At 38.5% G+C, this 23,335-nt stretch overlaps 2 protein-coding genes across 7 annotated transcripts in view; both read right to left on the reverse strand.

The window, feature by feature from the left end:
- Window positions 1-15,166, reverse strand: part of LOC113095435 (calmodulin-regulated spectrin-associated protein 3-like) — a 30,218-nt gene extending 15,052 nt beyond the window's left edge. For 5 of the 6 annotated variants that reach the window (XM_026260967.1, XM_026260966.1, XM_026260964.1 and 2 more), the window contains exons 1-2: window positions 14,687-15,166; window positions 3,392-3,657 (exon numbers count right to left, since the gene is read on the reverse strand). In XM_026260967.1, coding sequence (XP_026116752.1) covers window positions 3,392-3,657; window positions 14,687-14,819 — 399 coding nt within the window. In that variant the 5' untranslated portion in view covers window positions 14,820-15,166. The remainder of the gene's footprint in view (window positions 1-3,391; window positions 3,658-14,686) is intronic. The other variant, XM_026260965.1, reaches the window with a different exon arrangement.
- Window positions 15,167-16,180: 1,014 nt separating this feature from the next.
- Window positions 16,181-23,220, reverse strand: LOC113095436 (pre-mRNA-splicing factor SYF1-like). Its single transcript, XM_026260968.1, has 19 exons — window positions 23,068-23,220; window positions 22,516-22,664; window positions 22,314-22,437; window positions 22,013-22,210; window positions 21,624-21,758; window positions 20,464-20,628; window positions 20,231-20,375; window positions 19,996-20,147; window positions 19,792-19,911; window positions 19,577-19,708; window positions 18,578-18,709; window positions 18,372-18,485; window positions 18,097-18,259; window positions 17,799-17,989; window positions 17,598-17,720; window positions 17,342-17,513; window positions 16,874-17,000; window positions 16,598-16,707; window positions 16,181-16,461 (listed from the first exon to the last, which is right to left on the reverse strand). The coding sequence occupies exons 1-19, from the start codon at window positions 23,101-23,103 to the stop codon at window positions 16,400-16,402; spliced, it is 2,550 nt and encodes an 849-aa protein (XP_026116753.1). The 5' UTR covers window positions 23,104-23,220; the 3' UTR covers window positions 16,181-16,399.
- Window positions 23,221-23,335: the final 115 nt, after the last annotated feature.

The following is a 23,335-nucleotide window of genomic DNA, read 5'->3' on the forward strand; positions in this document are numbered from 1 at the left end:
AAACAGACTACAGCTCCAAAGCTGTTTACTGGCCTTGTTTCAGACATCCTAATTCTACATCATGACCCACTTTCATCACACTGCTACAGCAGCCAGCCAGTCAGTCAGCCAGCCGCCCCCACAGCCAGGCCTGGGAAGTGCACCACGAGCAACGAGACAGCACCAGATGAGCCCAGAGTTCACCGAGCACATCATGACACCAGCAGCCGAAGTCCCAGAGAGAGACAGCGGAGCTCAACATTCACCTGCCACAGGCACCACACGCTATCATGCATCCTCCGAGGAGAGATGCCTCTGCTGGAGAACTGATGCTGGAACAAATACATAGAATTTAAATTGGGTTTAACGGGGGCGAGACAAAGCAAGAAATGGGTCACTGCGGAGAATGGTAAAAAAAAAAAGAGCCATACGGCTTGTAGGGCTGTTAACAGGGTCTAAAATTATCTCTTTGCCAATTTTTGTCAAAGGATATAGCTCTTTTTTTTAAAGGTCTTGTAAGGTCAATGACACAAATACTGTTATTATAATCAGTTTATCTGTGAGCTCTGTGAGCAATACATGAGACACCTTGTTTCTTAAAAAAAATGTGCTACTTTAGTATCATTACAGTTTTACATTTTTATATTTCCCATTTTTATAATAAAACAATTAACTTTTTGAAATTATTTTATAATATTTAATTTAATTCTACTTAAATACTATTTAACAATTTAAATCTAGTTAAAAATCTAGTTCGTTTTAGTCATTTTGTTTTATTATTTTTTATATAATATAATATATAGAGTATTATTATTTCTGTTAGCTTTTATTTTATTTTTATTTTTTTTTAGTTAACTATAACAACCCTGCAAAACAACAAAACTCACAGGGTAGTCACTAAATAAAACACACACACAAAAAAGAAAACCTTAAATGAGATTTAACATTTGACATATATAACGAGTCAAAAATGTTACTATACGTGTTATTTACTATAAACATTTGAAGACAAAAATGTTTAGCATCTTCTAATATGTTGGTGGTCTTAGGACTTGACAAAATGAAAAAAAGTTTTCTGCCAAGTAGGTAATCAGACTGTATTCACTTGATTAATCAACCTGTCTGCTATACTGATACATCACTATTCATGACTCGTTTATATTCAACAACACTGACGTCTCTCACCTACAGAAGTATGTTTTGGTTAAATCCTAATGTAAAAAGCTCTGGGCCCAAGGAGAATCAAACACTCCAATAGTGTCCATTAAAGCCCTTCCTGCTGTGAGAAGGACCCTCTCTGACAGGGAGGAACGTGCTACATCAGTACAGGGTCTGCTGTCTTTTGTCTGCTTATTGTTTTAAGGCCTGATCCCTCGCCCCTGCCACTATTTGTCAGCCCCTGCATTGTCTCTCTCCGCCCACCCCAGTGAGCCTGGGCTTAGCATGCGGTTTTTCAATAACTGTCCTGTCCCGTACAGCTGGATCTACTCAGGGGATAGCTGGAGAGGGGCAGCTGCTTTATATGCTATAATCCCTGGAAACCAAGCATAAACAGGAGCCGCCCTCCCCAAAACCCCCTTTACCTCCAGAAACCATCCCCCAGTGCTGCAGTGAAACCATCCACATGTCCTAATCCAAAGAAGGTCAATTGATTGTGACTTTTGGCAGGCCAAATCAGCTTTGATATCCATTTGATCTGAGCAGCTGGACTACAATGAGACAGCTAAACTCAATAAATCATAAAAACACAGCTAGTGTCCCAAACCCTACTGAGGTTCCTGCCTTAATATTTTTTGCCATCGTGGGCAGTTCACACAAATTCTAGATATGGTCAAAGAAGACTACAGACAAACCAACCCGGTGCATTCAGATATTGCTACGAATGGGAGAAAGTGATGAAATAAACAGGAGAATAAGTCATGACGCCAAACTAAAAGAAACAATCGGCAACTGGTCAAGTCTTCGGCTGGACCATCCTAAGGGCCGTTTCATAGTCAATGCATCTGTACGCATACGCGTCCCCGAGGCTACGCATCGTTACGCTTCGGCCGCCATTATGCGTCGGTGCGTAGCCAAATGTGTCGTCCTAGTTTTTGATATTCAAGTATATTGTGTTTACAGAAGAAGAAGAAGGTTTGAATACAATGGAGGGCGAAGAGGAAAAATTATGCGAACTTATACGTATTCATCCACATTTGCCCTGCGTTGCCTTTGTTGCCGCCGATGTAAAATCAGCAACAGAATGCCATTGTGATCTGAATATCACGCGACCTGACTCTACTAATACCACCCCAACTCTACTACCCTCTGTTGCGTGAGCGGTGTATTGCATACACGCATCGCCCGTGATGCTTGCGTCCACCATTTAGACTATGAAAGGGAGCAAGTCGCTCGCGTTGCTTGCTCGCGTTTCTCGCGTTGACTATGTAAGGGCCCTAAAATATGAAACAACATTTATGGGACACTTCATGTCAGATTTTGTTGCTGAGATGAGTCTTGCAATAGGTTTTTGAGATTTCAGGACTTCCCCAATCAGTGAGGTTGGACTTGGTCCTGGGGGTCCGAAATAGCTGCCAAATATAGATGCCAAGAGCATAGACTTGACTCCTTGACAGGGCTCTTCCCTGGCCTTCTAGAATTCCTTGTTTTGGCTAAAATCTATGGCAGGATCACATGTTCTTCATGGACATCATGAGATTTCATGAAATGTAATAATGCTAAACAGCTTTAGAAAACATCAAGTATATTTTCAATGGCTATTTAAAAAATTTCACTCAATATTGTATTTGTACTACACACTGTGTTTAGAGTTTAAAGGGATCATATGATGCGATTTCAAGTTTTCCTTTGTCTTTGGAGTGTTAAAAGTTATTTGTGCATATATAAGATTCCTAAAGTTGCAAAGACTAAAGTTTCAAACCCAAAGATATATTCTTTATAAAAATTAAGATTCGTCCACGGCCCCCCAAAACACCTCATTTAATCACGTTGATGAACTTCACAACAAACACAGTTTTTTTTCCCTGTTCATTACAGTGAAGCTGCTTTGAAATCTGAATCTGTATTGTATAAAGCACATATAAAGCAAACTATATAAATAAATGTGTGTCGATTTGAATGTCGAATCTTTATCTTAGCTACATGCTAACATCAGGATTAACTCTGATAAATAGTCGAGTCTCTGGTGTGGTTCATATGAGGAAGTCTATTAGCGCAGGAAAGAGAAACGTCAGTTAAACCTGCCGTCAATGAAGAGCATCTTAAATCAGTCACTTAAGGATTCGATTTCGATTCAGCGGCAGACAACAAGTCAACTCTGGGTTTTAAGATACAACAACCATTGTATAATTTCCAAACTCAGCTCTGGATATAATTCAGACAGGAATGTGCGGACACCGCTCACACATCTTACCATTTTGATGGGCTTCTGCCGGAGCTCGATCTCTGTCACAGGGGCATTCTGGTCTTTGGGTGCCAAGCCCTTCCTGCCCAGGACCTGTAGGAGTGCTGGGATGTCTTTGGGGGGTCCCTCGGCCCCGGGGCTTCCACCCAGCAGAAGGCCATAAGTGCGACAGTAGAGCTCAGGGGACAGCAGGAGGCGCGTGACAGGAGGCTTCAGGTGCTCTTGCTCATACTGATCACAGTAGAAAGGGTCTCGCAGCTCCAACGGGACATTCTCTGCAGGCGAGAGAGAGAGAGAGAGAGAAATAGGACGTGTTCAGAGTGAAATACTCACATACTGCTATAGTACGCATATATAGTGTGTATTTTGTTTTTACTGTATGTAGTAAAATAAGCAAATTCAAACATGCTAAACTATCATAAAAGTACTGACTGGTCAGTCCAGCGTTCACACAAGTTAAAATACTCAAAAAGGTTGCCTGGAAAGTGGCATTAGTGCATGTTTTACTGTTGTTATTAGTAGAATTCGTATTATTATTATCTTCTTATCAGTATTATTAATTTTTCCTGCTTTTTTCTTCTTCTTTTTTTACAGAAACACTGAATGACAAACAAAGCACCTCCACCAGTCCTAAATTCAGTTATAATGTGTGTGCATTCATACATGGTTATGAATTATAATTACTAAAGTTCGATCATTAAATAGTACTTGATTATCCAGATATCATATTATAATGCTTGACTGACTAATGTCAAGTATGTACTTTCAGGTATTAAAAAGCTGTGCCATTTTGAAAACATATATATATATATATATATATATATATATATATATATATATATATATATATATATATATATATATATATATATATATATATATATATATATATATATATATATATATATATATCTCAGTCTGGCGAGTAAACTTAAAAATGTTCTAGCCAATGGTGATTCAATTGCCAAGGTGTCCATAGAGGGATGAATGGTTACATTTGTTAAAAGTGTCTAGTTCTCTTTTTTTTTTATCAATGTAACTTAATTTTTTCTTTGTGACTTAAATCACAAAAAATGTGTCAAGAACAACATCATCATTGAGGTTGATGACGGTTTTGCTTCAAATTAATTAACAATTGTCTGCAACTTTTCTGCATTTTTACAGGCCATTTCAGGACAGACAAAGATTTTTTTTTATCTAAATGACACAGAAGCGTACATGTTAATACTCTCAACAACCTGGGAAGACAAAAGAGAAAGACAAACCTAACAGAAGAAAACACAAAGCTAGCTATGAGGGAAAACGGCCCCATTGTGCCCTAAAGCCCAAATCATCTGTTTGAGTGAGCAGAGCAAGGGTTCAATAAACCGTACACACATGAACATGCATGTCCCCAGAAAACTAAAGACACACAGGAGTTGGAGCAGTAGAAGTGAGTGATGGTGCAGACACTCCTGGTCCAATTTCTGCTATTTGGTCGTTTGCTTCCACTCGCTGCCTCTCTGGGCAACAATGACAACACTTTCCCCAGGGTGCACCACAGCTGAGCACACACCAGCACCCAGAGCCCAGTCTCAGAAAACCACACATACACACACCGGGACAGCTTCAAAAGAAATGCCAAGCAGTTCAGGGCTGAGGTCTGTGGAGCCAATAAGAGCCAGGTGTGCAGTGCGTTTGATGTGCTGTACAATAAGAGAGAGATTCAACCTGCCTGTCTATCTCTCTCACACAAACACGACAAACATCAGCTAAATGTGAAATCTGAACCATGTGGGTTGGGAAACAACGATCCACATACATGGGCACACAACAAATTATTATACAGAGTCATGCTTTGTCAAGCTGATAGTTTGAATTTAAATGCCTACACCGGTGAACGTTTCTGTAAACAAGCACCAAACACACACAAAACCTTGTGAAACGCAGACTTGAAATATACACCTCACACGCCCACCGTGAACTGGTTCTGCCACATTCAGGGCCAATCATGAATCCACAATGAGACCGGCACCTCTGCGCCACATCCATGTTTAACAAGCCGCCAGAAGCTGTGGGACCAGTTCTAGGACGCGTTAGAGGACAAAAAGCTTCTGATTCAAGCAGCTAAAATCAGCGATACAAGTTTATATACTGACATTTGCATTTGATCTTACAATTGTATCTATGTGTACATTCAGTAAACTTGACGATATCCACCTGACCACTCACAAAGCACATTTATGCTATGAATCATGTAATTGTACACCTTTACATAGAGGTTCACGCCACCAGGAACACCAATTCATTGTGTGCTTTAAGTCATCATGAAACATTCCACTTCCATAAATGCGACGTTCACTAAAGTTCAAAAGTTTGTGTCAGAACTTTAATAAGAAATGTTTCTTGAGCAGCAAATCAGCTTATAAGTATGCTCTTTGAAGGATCATGTGACATTGAAGACTGGAGAAATTGTGCTGAAAATTCAGCTTTGATCACAGAAATACATTACAGCTTAAAATATGTTAAAATTGGAAAACTTATTTTTTTTGTGTCCATATTTCTGATATAATAAATGCAGCCATTCTAAGCAGGGGTTAATGGATACAGATGCGTTTAACAGAAATTTGTCATCCAGCAAAGATTTTGGACTATAGTGTCAACCGCGGTTACACGTTCATGACTTTGCTGTGCTATATGGTCAAAGTAAACATAGCAATAGCAGTAGTTTAAGTGAACTCAAACAGCTGAGAAAGAAAACAAAATGTGGATCCGGGCAGCTCTTAAAGTGACAGCAGCCTAATATCCCTGCTGTCCTTCATTCATGTTAATCAAACAACAAAAGTATGTAGCATTTCTTATTTATTTGTTGTAGGTTTTTTTTTTTTTTCATTGCTTGTAATTAGTTTCTTATTCTTATTTAATCACTGACTCTTTCAGTGTCTTCAGTGAGCTTGAGGTTTTTTTTTAGGCTAATATTAGTTTGTGATACTGATAACAACAATTACAAAAATCTTTATGGTATCAAAAACATCATAATTAAAAATTGTATGCAATAGCCAATGTGGCCTATGTGACACCAGAAAAGGACAGTTGCTTCAAAAGGCAGAGAAAGTTTTATGTGACATTTTGATAAAAGATTACAAGGACATACTAATTACAATTTAAACAAACAGAAAGCAAAAATAAACAATGATAGCATGTAAAATAAAGGGGGAAACAATTAATTGCCCACCAACTGGGATATATATACTGCCCAAACCCAGAATGCAAAGCAGGATGCAAAAGCCACAGTGATGTGAGATGAGGATGACTGATAGAGGCTTCATTTCCATATAGGACTGGAAGTCAATGAATGACTGGTCTGTACTGCAGCTTCAGAGAAAAGATGGGAGAGTAATACCTGAAAATAAAGAGCGCAACGCTAAACCAGGGCGAATTTAGTGGGACAAGAGCTGGATACATGCGCGCGCACGCACACACACACACACACACACACACACACAAGTGCTGGGGAAGTTAGATTGGAACTGAAGCTCAAATTACAAGCTAATAACAAGTATTTAGATAAATATCATTTTTTTCTGAAAGTTACAACAAACCAAACCCAAAGGAGGTGACAAACCGACAGTAACAGAGTGTGTGTGATTATTCGCAAAGCTATCTCAGTTATAATCCTAAGCATTAAATAATATAACATACACTACAAAAGTTTTTGAGATCTGTACAATGTTTCTGAAAGTCATCTCTTATATTCAACTAAGGCTGCATTTATCTGACCAAAGAGGCAGTACAAATAGCAATATTGCAGTCACATGATCCAATGACAACAGTGTCACATGATCCTTCAGAAATCATTAAAGTTTCTGACGCTCAAGAAACATTTCTTATTATTTTCAATGCTTAATATTTTTGTGGACACACACAGGTTAAAATGCATTTACATATAAATCCCTTGTAGCATTATAAATGTCTTTGCCGAACAAACATATTTCTAAATAATAACTGAAATATAAAAATAAATAATTCGTTCAAACAAATAAAAATAAAAAAATATTAATAAAAATACCATTAAAATATTTTTTTGTGTGTGTGTTTCCTTACAAGACGCAGTGCGGCAAGCGACATTCACATTAAAATGTCAAACTGTTTTGTTGACTATAATTTACTAATTTATGCATGGTACAGTAGCTCCATCCCATAAAATCTCCTTGGTTTAAACTACAGAAAAATATATATTTTAAAATATTTATGTTCTGTAACTGTGTCAGGCCATTCAGCATTTTCACATTCAGAGTAGACAAACAAACTTGGTCAAGATATTGTTTAAAGGTTAGCTTCTTAATAGAAAAGACTCCTATTTTGAATAACATGCTAGCAAAACACAGTTAAGTTACTAATATCACTACCTCTACTTTTGAATCTACAAACATAGCATTTATATGAGCACTATCACATAAGTGGAAGAAAGAATCAACAAGGAAAGAGGTAAACACTCAATAATGAGCTTGTCAGGTGACAACCTAGACACTATTATGACAGCAAACACCAACTCCAAATGTGTACACATTACCCATATCACTCTGTTCATCCTCAACACACACGCTATCAGATCTGCTTTCATTCTCTCGCTCACACACACACCAATTTCAGTCAATGAAGAGGTGAAAGGTTAAGAGATTCAGGAGGTCTGGCTCAATGGCAGCAGTGGACAGAAACGTGAAATCAATAAACTGAAGGAACCGATTGCTCGGAGCGTTACTCATTAAAATGATTTGACTTGAGTCAGCTGAGCAGGACTCCGAAAGCAAACAGAGATTTTACACAGAAGTCTGCAGGAGACAACAGCAAATAGGATGTCGAGTCCCCACACCCACAGTTCAAGCGTCAGCTGAGCTCTACACGCCTGTCGCATCACAGTAAGTCTCCAAAACACAAGCAGATGAAGCCAGCAGAAGAACATTACACCGTTAGGATCTCTATCATGAGAGCACTGTTTCAAGTTTCCAATATAAAGCTGAACCGCTGCTTTACACTACAGAGAAGGGTCAGCCTCAGATTTGAAGAGGGTTGTCATGGGAACATTGTACACATGTACACATAAATACATATATACACACACACAGTAGTCAAGCTTTGAAGTGGATCAAAAAAGTATATCAAAGTTGTTCTAAGATGAGATTAGGTATTCTTTTTGATTTTAGGACAACTTTGATGAAAGCTTTTTATCTACTTCAAATGTTGAGTACTAATATATATATATATATATATATATATATATATATATATATATATATATATATATATATATATATATATATATATATAAATAATGTATTAGATCACAGTTCAGATTTTTGGTAGTTTATTGTTACCTTGTAAAACAGAAATATTCGATTTAATTTTTCCAATTAATGAGCTCATAAAAACCTACACACATGCAATATTTTCCCTCAAATACACAAACTCACATATTTCTCTAATATTTTGTAATGTATTTTTGATCAAATAAATGCAGACTTGATGAGCATGAGGGTCTTCTTAAAAATAATAATAATAATAATAATAATAATAAATATCAGACTGACATCTAAACTCCTGAACAGTACATTTTAAAAAGCATACTTTGATTAAAGCAGTAATTGAGTAAAACATCAAACATGGCGAACTTCACTAAAGTCATCTTGACTGATGTTAAACAAACTGGCTTTTAATCTTTTACCAGGTATGCCGTTTCTTTCAGTCAGGTTAATGGTTCTTAAAAAAAAAAACATACTTTTCCAAATAACATTTACCAGACACTTTTATCCAAAGAGACTTACAAATGAGAACAATAGAAGCAGTCAGGTCAACAAAAGAACAACAACAGTATACAAGTGTCATGACAAGTCTCAGTTAGTCTAATATAGAACGCATAGCCAGGTTTTTTTTTTTTTTATGAAAAGACGGAATTAACTTCTTTCGTTGAAGGCTGTGGTTGTGTTGTGACCAGCAACTGTACAAAGGTATGCCTAGTACCTACAAACAAAGCGTTCTTCATATCTCTGACAAACAGCAACACAGGAAGCTGAGTCAGCAGTCCAAAAAGAAACTGCAAGCAGCCACTTTGTGTCCAAACTTCACTGGTTAAAAAGACAAGACAATGCCACTGGACTCTCATTCTAATCTTAGTTTTCATTTTGAAGAATTCAGATTTGAAGTGTGTGTTCCTGAAGTAATTATCTAAACAACATGATAAAAAACAAGCAAAGGCCACAGTGGTTGTGCGCCACCTCACCTGTCGAGTCACACTGATGATCTCAGCATGACTAATACAGGCAAAAAACCCTCACACGACCAATCAGAGAGGAACAAGCACATCGGGTCACAACAACACTGGCTGTCCTTAAACACTCATGGATGAAGAACACTTTATCAGTGAAAGCGTCTTATTCTTCCTTTACGGTTATCAAGGGAGATAAGAACAAATCTGCAATCTGAGGAGGGAGCGTTAAAGAAATGTGTTGCATTCGTTTTGTTTAACTTTTTTGGTGATGTGCATAAAATTTGTTACAGGACTAGATGTACTAGCGTCAGTGTCTTACACAGCTGTAGCTTTACCCTACAAAAAGCTTGGCTAGTATCAGGTTAATTTATCAGTTGTGTTCAATCTGTACTTGAACTAAAAGCTCTTACAACTAGGACAGAGCTCCAAGGATTACAGCCAAATTCATCCTGAATGAAGCTGTGGCTTTCAGTATGAACATCAAATTACATTCATACATTTTCTATTAGTAGCAACCAAGCATGAACCATTCACTGCCAGGGCATTGATATACAGCTGCTACAGTGTTTGTAGGTGCTGAGTGTTTGTAGGTACTAGTTATTTGTACAACTGGAGTCATACCCTTTATTTGTATCTAAAATATGCATATTATTACCTTAAAGGTACACAGTCTCTTTTTAAAAGGTACAGAGGCAGCAGAACATTTTTTATTTTCGATAATAAAATTACAACTATATATAAAAATAATAATAATAATACTGAAGTATATAATGCATAAGTAAATAATACATCAAAAAGCTACATGATTTGAATTATTCATGATGACAAAAATTCAAAAAAGAAACTCACACACTCTGAGGGGGCATTTACACAACACCATTTTCAGCAAAACTCTGAAAATGTTTTAATGTTTTGTTTATTAATGGTGTTGAGGGCCTGAAAACGGATTTCAAAGTGCAATATTTTGTCTGTATAAACTACAAAAAATGTGAATGTGAGAATTCAGATTATAGTTATGTGTGCAGGCGTGTGGTGTTTCTTTACTAATTGACATCAACTGGCCTGGCATTTTTGTGGATCCACTGAATGCAAAATAAAAAACACTACTTTAATGGAAGGGGGCAAACATTTTGGTCACATCTGTACATTTGTTACTTTTTCATTACAGTAGTATTTTTTTTTTTTTTTTTTAATTCAATATTTATTTTTCATTATTGTACAGCTTCCTCTGTTTTTTTCATGGTGAGTTTCTGGCTATTTTTTTTTTTATATATATAATTCACATTCACAGCACAAATATACTTGCAACAAAGCTTACTATGTCAGAAGTTTTGAAAATGCTTAACCCCAGAGTAAAAGCTACAGTAATGATCATCTGCATTCGGGCTGTCATTGAACTCAAAGCTCTTGCATGTAGGACAGTGCTCAAAGGAGAGATCTTTACTGAGCCAAGTTCATCCAGAGTGAAGCCAAAACACTCACTTGCACAGACCCCTTGCTGAAAACACAGGTAGCAATTAGCAGCACAGTAAGCGTGGGTTACAGCTCAGGCTCTGGTTTAAATATGAGGGCTACATCTCAGACTCGCAGTGAAAGCAATGATGTCATCGAGTTCAAGCAGGGAAACAAGTGCAGCACTGGATCAGACCTTTAGTGTCACACACACACACATACACTCACAGTCACGTCTCAACGCTGAAGTACAGTACAGCCATGCTTCTTTAATCTGAGGAGATTTCTCTCCGGCTCGACTCGGGTGACTTTGACCAGAGGGTGTGGTGGCGCAGGTCTGCTGTTGATGCAGGGAGGGAATACAAACAGAAATGACACACACTGGCGTTCACAACTTAATTACACATCAACCAGGTGAACCAAGGAGATGACGGTTTCTCACACTCGGGGCAGATCCTAACTAACTATGTGCGGCAGATAATCTGCAACAACAAAAAAAAAACATTTTCTAGAACTTTAAGGTGTTTCTATATTTAATTTAGCATGATCATATTGTGACTGAAACATTAGCTCTGCTTAAAAACTAGACAGCTGCATCACTGTTTGCTTCTTTCCTAGGCAGCTGCCTAGCAGGACAGCATCATGACCATCATGTAACCTCAGAAATTAAATAGATGGAAGATTCTGCACAGGCAGAAACTCCACACACCATACCAATCAAATTACACACAGAGGACTTACAACTGTTTCCAATAGAGTGCATAGCACCCGCCCCTTTTTTTACAGCAGCCTTCCCTAAGTATTTTTCCCATCGAGATTTTTTAAAGTCTTAGTTAAGGAGTTATAAGTCGTAAACCAAACCATCCACTTACGAGGTGTATCGCAACATTACAAACTTTGATTCCAAGCAAAAATAGGTAAAAATGTATTTGAAAATCTGTCAAAAAGATAAAAGGAACAAGCATTCTAAACAAGATTAGTGAGGGAAAGAACTACAAAGCACTGCAATTACAATCAAAAACAACATAGAAATACATTATATATATATATATATATATTAGTACGAAGGTAACAGTGTGATACTATTGTAGGCACAAAAATACACATTACACACAAATAATAGAAAAAAAATAGGCTAATACATTTATAATAACATTGAAGTTTTATCAATAATTTTAATAATAAAGCATTTATTTTCTAACTTTGTTTGCCATTTACACCAAGCAATGAGTGCTATGGTAAAAACCAGAAATGACCAGAAATGAGACAGCATAGCTCTAGCTTATGTTCTGTTATTTGTTATATATTAGCTATTTTTGACTTGCCTTGATCCAATAAACTTGATGTTCTATCTGCAAGAAACGTTGAATAGAGGTCAAGCCACTGCATAATCGAAACTCGTTTAGTTGAAAATTACAGACTGCAGATTGAAGATTACGTTACTCATGCAAACACAAAACATCTTTAATTATCTTCTAATTCTCTTCCCGTTTCAGAGGTAAATGTTATGAGTAAGGAGAACCGTTAAATCTAGGTCTGCAGTTTGTGCGCTTGCTCACTACGACTCTAAACGGGCTCAAAGACTAAAGCAAGTACAGGAATGCAGACTTACGATCTGAATTAACAGTGGTTCATTAGGTGAACACAATGGGGCTATTTGAAAACAATCCAAGAACCGACAAACACACTCACTAGTCACTACCCCGTCTGCTGCACCCAGAAAGAAAAACAAATCTTTTTCTTGTGAGTTTCAATTCGCAGGCCAGTGAGCTGTTCGTGAGCACAGAGCACCTCACCATACACTGAGGTCCTTCTCATCTGACTGCGAAGGGAACACTGAGATTATACACTGTGCGAATAGACTGAGTGATGCATCAGCCTGGCCTAATGAAAAAATATCCCAATGCTTGTTTTAAAATCCAATAACCAATACTGCTGTTAACTAAAAGTCCAAAAGAGAAAATGCGCAACAAGAGTATGCAAGGCTGCATGGTCACAGTGGGAAATAAACTGAGTTGACAAATGACATTGACATTTTTTGAATGAATCTGAATGTTAAAAATGAAAATGCTATATTTTAGACACTAGGAGTGTATCGAAGACCATTTCTTTTAAAGACGAGATACTACAGGCAAAACAACATTTTTTTCCATGCACTCGTCAATTTTGAGATTTCGGTCTATTTTGTTTTATTACTCTTTATTTATTTACATCTGTAGGTTTTAATTACAGTGCATATCTTTGAAGGCTGTTTTCGTTTTTCAAAATTATTTAGAAATCTCCACTTGAACAGCACCTAAACACACTAAACTTTACACTTTTTAATTTTATTGTATTTAAATATTTTTTTCATAAAAATAAAAAATAAATAAAAATTACAATTTATTTATTTATTTATTTTATTGACAGGATTTTTCGAAGCGACCAGCTCCTTTTTCAATATAACTCTATTCATGAATTCTGAACCTGGCTTTATTAAAAAAAAAATATATATATATATATATATTATTATTATTATTATATACAGATACACACACAAGTATATACATATGCTTTAATAAGCAGCTGTGGAAGCGATGCTATGACATCACACTGCATGACACTGCTGTCACTGCTTTGACGTCATGTGAACCATCCATGCACGTAAGGCATCATCATATATGCCTTTTTAATATTTCCAAAGCAAATAATTAAACATACTAAGCATTTTAGTAATCATCAACCTTCTGCTCTGTCAGACCTCCTGCATCTTTCTAAGTGTTCTTGTGGGTGTATTAACAAAAGGATTCGTGATAGTGGGGGTGAACACGCCTCATGTCACATAGGTGTCACAAAAAACAAATAACTCAAAACTACTATATTTCTTCCTACCATATCATATTTTCCCAGACAACAACAACGTGTCTACTGCAAGCATTAAGCCCACATGGAAAATGGTCACGGGCGAACAAGGACACATTTTATCCTCTCTCTCGTATTAAGGAATAGTTTGTTTTATTTTCGTAGTTATTATTATTTTTTATAATAATTATTTGAATCTGATTTGTCCTCATAAGACTATTACAGCACTATACGTCCAAACAGTTTATATTATTCATGTGTTAACCGTGCCAAATGGGTGGAAAGCACACTTTAAGACCTTGCTTCAGACTATTAACTTATTAAGGAAATAATTCAAGAGAGCAGGACTGAATGTTTATCAAAGCAAGATCACAACCAGCAGCTTCAAACCTCTCATGTGCTCTTTGTGTTGTGAAAAACGCTGAGTTTACACGCTGCTGTTCACCTTCACACGCTTTCCTCCGCAGTCACTGAACAATGAGCCAATGCTGGCCTCAAAACAGACAGGTGAGAGGGAGAAGAGCACATGATTTGAGAAGGAAATAAAAATACAGTAGACTCAAATGACTGTGACTCATAGACCAGCGAGCTGCATAGATAAACGGTATTATTTGTGGGGTGGGGGGGGGGGTCACAGACAGCATATTTTTGCGCAGTTTTAGGATTATGATGCTGCTGCCCACATGTTAAGCTGACTCAGAGAAGAAAAACAAAAGCAATCTAGCTAGGCAGCTCACTAGGGTTTGACACACAGCCGCTGTATTTACCTGCATTGCCGTAAGATTTCGCCAGAAGCCACCCAACACTGGCGCAGATTTTGGCTCGGGGCAAATCATACTGATCCAATGGCTTTATATCCGGGACCACGAAAGTCTTCCTCATTGCATTCGAGTCCATCATAGCAGGTCCGAATCAGAAAGAGAGAGAGGAAGGCGATGCGGTGAGCAATGTAACACAATCAAACAGTCATCCTCTCCTTTCACGAGACCACAGCATTGGCACTGCGAAAGGCCGATATTTAGGGTAACGTTAGCGTTCCGGAGAAACAAAAATAATGGAATTTACGATTTAATCCTCTCCAGGTCTTCTTTTCATACGTATAGGTATGTTTTAGTCTATCGGAGCGACTAGTTCAGCTGTATTCCCGGGGACGTTTCACTATTTTCGACGCCGCTTCAGAGTCCACATCCCTCTGGCTGATTCGCTCCGCAAGCGTCTGATTTCCAGGTACTCCATACTCCTGTCAATCACCCCGCCGGGCATCCAATCAGCTTCCAGAATCTAGGACACAGGGTTGAGGGGGCGGGGCTAAGAATGTGAACTCGAGCAGCAGGTAGCAAGGCGCTTTAACTCGTGGAAACAGGTGCAGGACAGGTAGAACTTGCCCAGAAGGGTGCGAGAGGGAAATATTAGTCATTATTACGATCAACGTAATGCGTGTAATCGTCACGGCGTTACAATGCTAAACTGAGTATAGCGACAAGCGCACCAGTTTTATTGGAATAATTTTTATACAATCGAGAAAAGGGTATATTTTGTGTCGGAGTTATAGCTTATTGTTGTGCCTCACACGCTGACCAGCAATGATGTTGTGGATATTTTATCAAATGACCAGTATTTAGGCCACAGCATGTCATTAAAACGGTTTGATAGTCACTGGTTTATCACCAAAGCAATGTAAGCACTTATGCATTAAGGACTTTCCACCAAAAAATGATTCACAAGCACAGCTCATTAATGGAGAAACCCAACAGAGGACATAATTCAGTGAAGGTCCAGGTCACATGATGATGAAGAGTCTGTAACTTTGTAAGAAGATTAACTCGTAGAACTATTTTAATCTAATTGGGGAGGAACAGGGCATTTGTTTTCCTTCATTCTTTGGTTTTCCTTTTTCGTTTGTAGTGGAAACTGCATTCAAACTGTACTGGAAATAAAACAATCCAATTACGCTTATTTATATAGACAGACTGGAAAACTTCACAAATAACTCCACATCACAGTACAGACAGAATAAACCTTCAGTTGAAGTAGCTTGTGTAATGAAAGTTTACAGTGACAGAGTGACATCACTGACCAAATACGCTGTTTTCTTTTTCTGCTTCTTTTTTTTTTAACTGGCATATTCCTCAAACCACAGCATTCAGATGTTTCCAAAAACAAACAAACATCTGAAAAGCTCCACCCATGTGTACACGCAATTGTAGGCAGTGCCTTCAGAGTGTTTACAGTATTGCAATTTGATAAATTATCTGCAGATGTCAGACATGATAACTGTTCTTTTAATATACAGCAGAGAGGGGTAAACGATTTATTTTATTTTATTAACCCAGTGTCAAGATGAACAAATTGAAAGCATGTAAATGCTCCGAAGAGTGACACCATGCGGTCTGAATTGGTATTGCTACAGTGCACTAAGCCATTCACATAAGCAGGCTGGTATTCATTTCTCTGTTTCCTGATGTAAAACTGCAACAGCTTTAGTCATCCTTTAGTCCTCCAAACACAGCTGTAGGGACAGACTTCTGCTCCAATTGCACCTCTGCAATAAATAAAATAAAAAAAACATGCAAATGACCAGACTACCAAAGTTAGGCAACTGTTCCAAAACACACCACTGAAAATCATCAAAGTGCTGCTGAAGAAACAAAAAACAATTATGCCCCATCTGAACTAACCATCTGGTTCCCCATCCTCTGCATCCTCATCTTCATCATCATCAATGTCAATCTCATCTGGATTAGCTTGTTTAGCCAGTTCAGCGAGTTCACTGCGAGAGGTGTCGCTCCTGTACAATCCAAACAAGTCAAATGATGTAAACGGCACAATCGAAACTTTATTTTAAACAAGGGCAGATCCTTTGAATAAGCCTTTGAGCCGGCTTTATGTACCACACCGCCTGCATGCTCTGATTGCTCAGTGTGACCTGCCTCAGACAAGGGCGCAGTGCATACCTGACGAAAAGGATCTTGTCTTTAGGTTTGGGTTTGTCCTGTTCTGCCTCTGCGGCGAGCTGTTGAGCCTTCTGCTCCAGCAGCTTCATGTCGTCCACTCCGCTCTGCCCAGGAGCAAGATCTGACACTAAAACAGCCACACAAGCAATTTCAAAAGAGATTAACCGTACAAGGAAGAATTGATATGCAGTTACATAACCTCGTTTTGTGGATGAATCCAGCACCTATTTGCTTATCGTTCTCACCTGTGGTAAGAGAATACCTTTCACATGCAAATATAGATTGTGAATGTAGAAAATAACTCTCCAGCCCAGTTTTAATATAGTTTAATATAGTTCCCTGTCTGCACAATATCAGACAAAAGAAAAGCCTTTTCAAGATTTTGATGTAATAACACTGATGAATCACGTACATTTATTCTAAACAATCCATTTTGATTTCCGGTTAGCTTTAACAAATGAAACGTACCTGTTCCGCTAGCATTGGTGGTAGCCTTGAGCATCTGAGAGGACATGAAGTTGACTTGTGTGTTGTATGTGGCCTGCACACTGCGTTTAATCCGCAGCATCTCGCGAATGGTGTCCTCATTACCGTGGCGAATCTCAAACTCCTTCCAGGTTTGCCAGAAATGAGCGGTCAACTGATCAAGAGATGCCAAGTCAGTCGACATACAGGGCACACACAATATGAGCAAAGTAATATAGGGCGGTACGGTGAGATTTACCCTCGGGTCACAGATCTGAGAGCAGTACGAGTAGATGGCTCTCGCTCGGTCAATCTCCCCAAGTTTGCTCTCCATGTCAGCGAAGCGCAGACACATGTCTCTGGCGTGCTCATCTGGCAGGACCTGCACCAAACCCAATTAACTCATTATAGTACATCGCATATAGGAATACACTCCCTGATATTTTTTAATGAGAGACACCTCAATGGCTTTCTGATAGATGGCTCTTGTGTGAGTGACTCCATAAATCTCTGCGGCCCTCTTGATGTAGATGTTGAACATCTGATGTCGTTCCTCTGGCTCTACAGCTCCAGTGGCTCTCTCATACACAGCCATGGCATGTCGCGCCAGGCCGTACTCCTCTTCCAGCTTAGCATACAGCAAGTAGATCGCTGTTAAACAACACAAATTAAATCAGGACCTGGGTTCCAGGCATTTGCTCTTAATCTTAAATGAATGCAGCTGAGCATGAAATCTTCATGTTTTCTGGAATTTTTACTTTTGGAGTATTTAGGCGGACACCTATCCAGCGCTTGCTCAAACAGATCTCGCGCTCTCTCCAGCTTTTTTCCTCCATAACGGTCAATGAACTTGGTGAGGTACGTGTTCCAGATGTCATGGACATTAGGCCACTTGAAAAGGGCAATGCCACGCTCGTACGCCTTCAATCAAAATTCAGATTTATTTACAAATAGGCAGATGTTAGAGTGAAAAGAAGTAATTTAGCCAAAAGGGACAAAACAGACAATAGAAGGTTATGTAAAAATCCCATACCTTGAAACTATCCTCAAAGTAGGTGTGTTCTTCAAGAAACATGGCATAGTTAATGATGATCTGAGGTGTGGCGATCCGGAGATCAATAATGCGATCGTACACTGCCTTTGTGGACTGACAAAAGCAACAGCAATATTAACACACAAAACAGCAAGAACCTGCATACATTCCCCCTGAATGAAAAGAAAAACGACAAAGCAACAAACCTGGAATGTGCCGAGACTCTCTTCCAAGTCTGCAAGCATGGACCACACTTTCAGCGACTTGTATACTCGATTCTGCACTGGCTCTGAAGAATCGAAATACTCTGCTTTTCTCGCTGGAATCGCTGTTGCTTTCTGAAAAGAAAAGGACTGTCAACATCTGGAAAATTTTTGATGACATGATCTCGTTTCATATTGTGCGTTTTGCCGGGCTGTGGGACACAGGACAGAAAGGCTATCCCTACAACTTGTTAATTTCGTTCCAACGACTTATTAATTTGTGGCAACTGTCCATGGTTCATTAATTTTGTTCCCTAAATAACCCATGATTTAACTGAAATAAGGGAACAAATTAATAAATCAAACAAATTCTTAATTCATGAAATATTTCCCTTCCCATGTTTACCACATACAGTAAGAGATGCCATTAAAAGTGAAAGAATCAGATAAATATTCAAAATTAGGGGGTTAGACTGTGAAGATTTAGGAAAAGAAACAATGCGTAAATGTTATTGAATTTGTAGAAATTCGTGACCAAATGGCAAACCAGAACAAGACACATAAATGAAGGCTATAACTCGAACGGCATCCAGAGGCACAAAACGTTTTCCCAGAGCATTCACTGCTGTCACTAAACGGTGACGCCATCGCTCAAAAGTTTCTGCATGGACCTCACTAGGGTACAGGTTCTCAAGCCCTGGGACAAAATGGGACGCTTTAAGGAAAATGTATAGCCTATATAAGTATTAGGCCTAACATAAAAATAACAATTTGTTTTAATAAATGTATTTAAAAAATATGCGAAATATATCTCCCTAATAATTAAGATAACTGATTTAAAACAGGAGTGTGGCAGCGCTCCATAAGTTCACAGAAAGAACAAATCATCTCTATATAAATATTAAATGAATAAACTTTAAAATAGATAACATTATGTCGACGATACTTAAATCACACTGTGCTTCACTAAAGCAGTTGTGGTAATGTATAGTAGTCTCTTACTCTTAGTATACGCAGAGCTTGGTCATAATTCTCATGTCTCAGCTCCATCTCTCCATATTCACACCACACTGCCGCAAGATCATCCACCTGTTTGTAGTTCACCTTTGTGGCCTTCTCAAAGATAGTCCGAGCCTGGAAGTTCAAGTGAAATAGTTAACCACCAGTTTAACCAACAAATTATCCACAAAGCTGCAAGTACACAGGAAGTGTCGTACATCATCCAGCTGTTCATTATCCTCATAGAACCTGGCGAAGGACACCCAGAGAGTGTGAGGTCTTCCTGTGGCTTTAATAGGATCTATCGTTTGCACAGCTTCTGTGTATGTGTTGATGATCTACAGGAAAAGCAGAATAAGATGTGTTAATCACACACGGAAGTTAATGTCAATCGATTTAAAGATGTAAATGATCTTTCCAACCTGTCGTGGTTGGCCCTCGTAGAGCTTGACTCTCTTGTGCCACTCGTGAACATTGTGAGGGTTCTGACGCAGCAGCACGCTGTTTAGTAAAAGCGGTCGTCTAGTTATCAGCAACTCAAAACGGGCCAATCGCAACTCCAAGTCAATGTCACCTAGAGCGTGGAAATCAGGATTTCTGGATGACCAACATCAAGGATTAAATGCTACAAGGTCTTCTGAAGAGAAGATCTCTCACCTTCTTCATCTTGTCCCAGTTCAGACGTGGTCTCCATCTTGGCAGCAATCATGCTCTCCTCAAACTGCGCATAGCTGTCGAAAACCTGGGTGAAGTCTCGCACAGTGACTACGGTTAGGATGGCCTCCTCGTATACATCTCGAGCCTTGAAAAACACAAGATAATGGGGTCAATTTGTGCATGAGCAGGGTTAGTGTATACAGAGATTTCTCATAATTGTATAATAATTTCACCTTCTCAAAGTGTCCACTGCGGATGTAGTAATCAGCCAGAGAGCACCAGAGTTTGCCAAGCTGGTCAGTAAAGCGAGTGAGACCTCCTCGGATAATCGCTCCCACGTTCAGTGAAGTCACCTTGTCTGGGTTTTGTGAGATGAGGTCACAGAGCTCGTGCCAGAGCTGTAATTGAATTTACAAGATAAAATATTTACATTCTGCACAGCATGTGAATATTTCAAAAACTAATACAAATGGAGACAGAGAATAGGGTGGGCATTAGTGGCATGAAGCCACTTTGATGCTTAAGTCTTAGAATGACAACAACACAATGATTATGGACATAAGCAATTATAATTCCTATAAAAATGACTAGTGCATTAGGATTTTTTTTTTCAAATTTAAAATACTATTCTTGACCAATTTTAAGGCACCAAATCCAGATATGCAACCTACATTTTTGACTTAACTAAAGCATGACTATGCCAGAAAAATACAATCAAATCTTGACCAATTTTAGAATGCATCATTTTGAATATGCATCGAGCTAGGAAACATAACTAAGATAAATCCATGTCAAATACACTACTTTCCAAAAGTTTGGGGTCAGCAAGATTTTAGCTTTAATAGTGAGGGGTCAGTTTTTAAAGAAATTAATATATTCAGCAAAGCTGTATTAAACACATAAAAAGTGAAAGTGAAGAAGTAGTAGTATATTTTTATTTAATGCAATGTCAGCATCTTTGGCTATTTTGTGACAATGAAGAAAAATTTACAAAACATTTGTATTTTATACAAATGCTGTTGTTGAACTTTGTTCACCAAAGAATCCTGAAAAAAAAGTTTCACGGTTGCCATAAAAAAATTAGGCAGAATTGTTTCAAAATTGAAAATAACGAATGTTTCTTGAGCACAAACATTTGATTATATTAGGGTGATTTCTAAAGGATCATGTGACACTGAAAACTGGAGTAATGATTGCTTTACCATCAATAGAATAAATTATATTTAAAATGTATTCACCTATAAAGCGGTTACTTTAGATTGTAGTAATATTTATGTTTTTACTTTGTTGTTGATAAAAGAAATGCAGCCATTGTTGCATAAGAGACTACTTTCAAATATATTGAAAATTGTAACCAACCCCCCCAAAAAAAAAAAACCTGTAACTTGCTGACCTGATAATTGGACTTTCCCTCCTTCGAAACAAGGTTTTCGTCATTGACCACAGCCGCCAGCCGAAGCGCAGCTTCATCCAGACGTCCGACTGAACGCAGGTAATCAATGTATTCCTCTGCATTCTCAGGTGACAACTAGAGAAAGGACAGAGGAAAAGGAAGTGTATAGATAGCTTTAATAATTTACACCTTAAAGCACAGAGCTTGACACATATAGACAATTGTGGCGAGTGGGGCGGGACTCGATACCGACGGTGGGGCTCAGGTGTAGCTCATCTCCAATCACTACACCTGGCCTCACTCCTCGTTCCCACGCCTCTCGGCCCCGCCCCACTCGCCACAACAATCAAGTGTGGTTTTGGGTTTCCAGCATAAGATCCCACATTTACCTTTAAGTACCGGCGGTAAACACGAATAGCTGTTTCTGGGAGAGGCAAATTCCGGGCAAAGCGGAGATACAGGGGCCAGATGCGAGGATGCTGGGTAATGGGTAGCGCTCTTAACGCCCTATCAAACGTCCGTCTGCTCCGTGTGATTTTGCATTGAGACACCATGAACTGACAGTAGTCGATCCACACCCTCGGCATCTGAGGAGGCCATGAAAAAAAAAAAAAAACAGTAAACCTTCAGTCTGCTATATGTTGTCCTGCAGCTATACAAACGTGAAGATGGAAAAAACTTCAGCTTTACCTTATGCATGAACACAAGTGCTCTCTCGTGACAGTTGTTCACCTCCTCGTATGATGGATCTGTGACACATTTGCCTTTCACCTGTTTCCTTCTCTCTCTCAGGTAGTTGTACCACAACTTGTAACTGAGAAGTACATAAGAAGCAGATCTACTCAAGCACAGGGGTTTCATTATAAAAGAAAACAAGATAACGAGCACATACCTGCCAGGCAGCTCTTTCAAAGCTCTTTCATAGATCATATTGAGCACTGGTTTCTGAGCACTTTGCTTGTGCTCAATGTATCGCATCCAGCACTTGACTGAATACGGGTTCCTGATGATTTCTTCTTCATAAGGCAAATCATCATCTTCCTGCAAAATACACGCAGTTCTATTAATTATATGAACAACGATGAACGCAAGCTCAAAAAGATATAGTCATTTTCGGGACCTAGAAGTATTTCGAGCTGAATCATATCTGATCGATTAAAATGGTCATTTAATTTCAAATACGTTGTTAGTAACTGACTCACCATGTATGCTAACTACTGTTATCCACTCAGTATATAATTAAATACGCTGTTAGTCAATGCAAACGACACAACACTTCGTGTTTGACGGGAAATAAATCGCAGATGTTAGTCAATCAAATATTAAAACTTTACTTTTGTATTTTGCTATCGTGAACTCTCTGAGTTAGCAAGCTAATCACAAGCTAGCTAGGAAAATACACTTTTAAATGTCACAAAACTGACTTAGAAACACAAATACATACGAATAAAACGTCTGCCTTTCCGTTACGTGTTGCCATTTTCCTTTGCCAGAGAAAATCCGCTTAATAGTTTTAAAAAGTCAGTGTTATTCTTGACAAAACAAAAACTTCCCAACGTGTTGGGAACGAACTGTACAAAAGCACCGCCTTTTCCGAGTGAGCTCGATTCCTATTGGCTGTAGCTTCATCTGACGTACGAAAGCCCCGCCTTTTCCGAGTGAACTCGATTCCTATTGGCTGTCGCTTCCTCTGACAGAGGCTTGAGGTTGTG

The sequence above is a fragment of the Carassius auratus genome, unplaced genomic scaffold (assembly GCF_003368295.1).
Source record: "Carassius auratus strain Wakin unplaced genomic scaffold, ASM336829v1 scaf_tig00215723, whole genome shotgun sequence".
Taxonomy (NCBI): Eukaryota; Metazoa; Chordata; class Actinopteri; order Cypriniformes; family Cyprinidae; genus Carassius; species Carassius auratus.

Excerpts from the sequence above, each read along its gene's own strand:
- LOC113095436 (XM_026260968.1), bottom strand. The coding sequence starts at position 23,103 with ATGGCAACACGTAACGGAAAGGCAGACGTTTTATTC. Across the intron at positions 19,912-19,995 it reads ACGAGGGCCAACCACGACAG|ATCATCAACACATACACAGA; the intron begins GTTGGAAAGATC and ends CTTTTCCTGTAG. Across the intron at positions 16,708-16,873 it reads GACAAGATCCTTTTCGTCAG|GAGCGACACCTCTCGCAGTG; the intron begins GTATGCACTGCG and ends TGGATTGTACAG.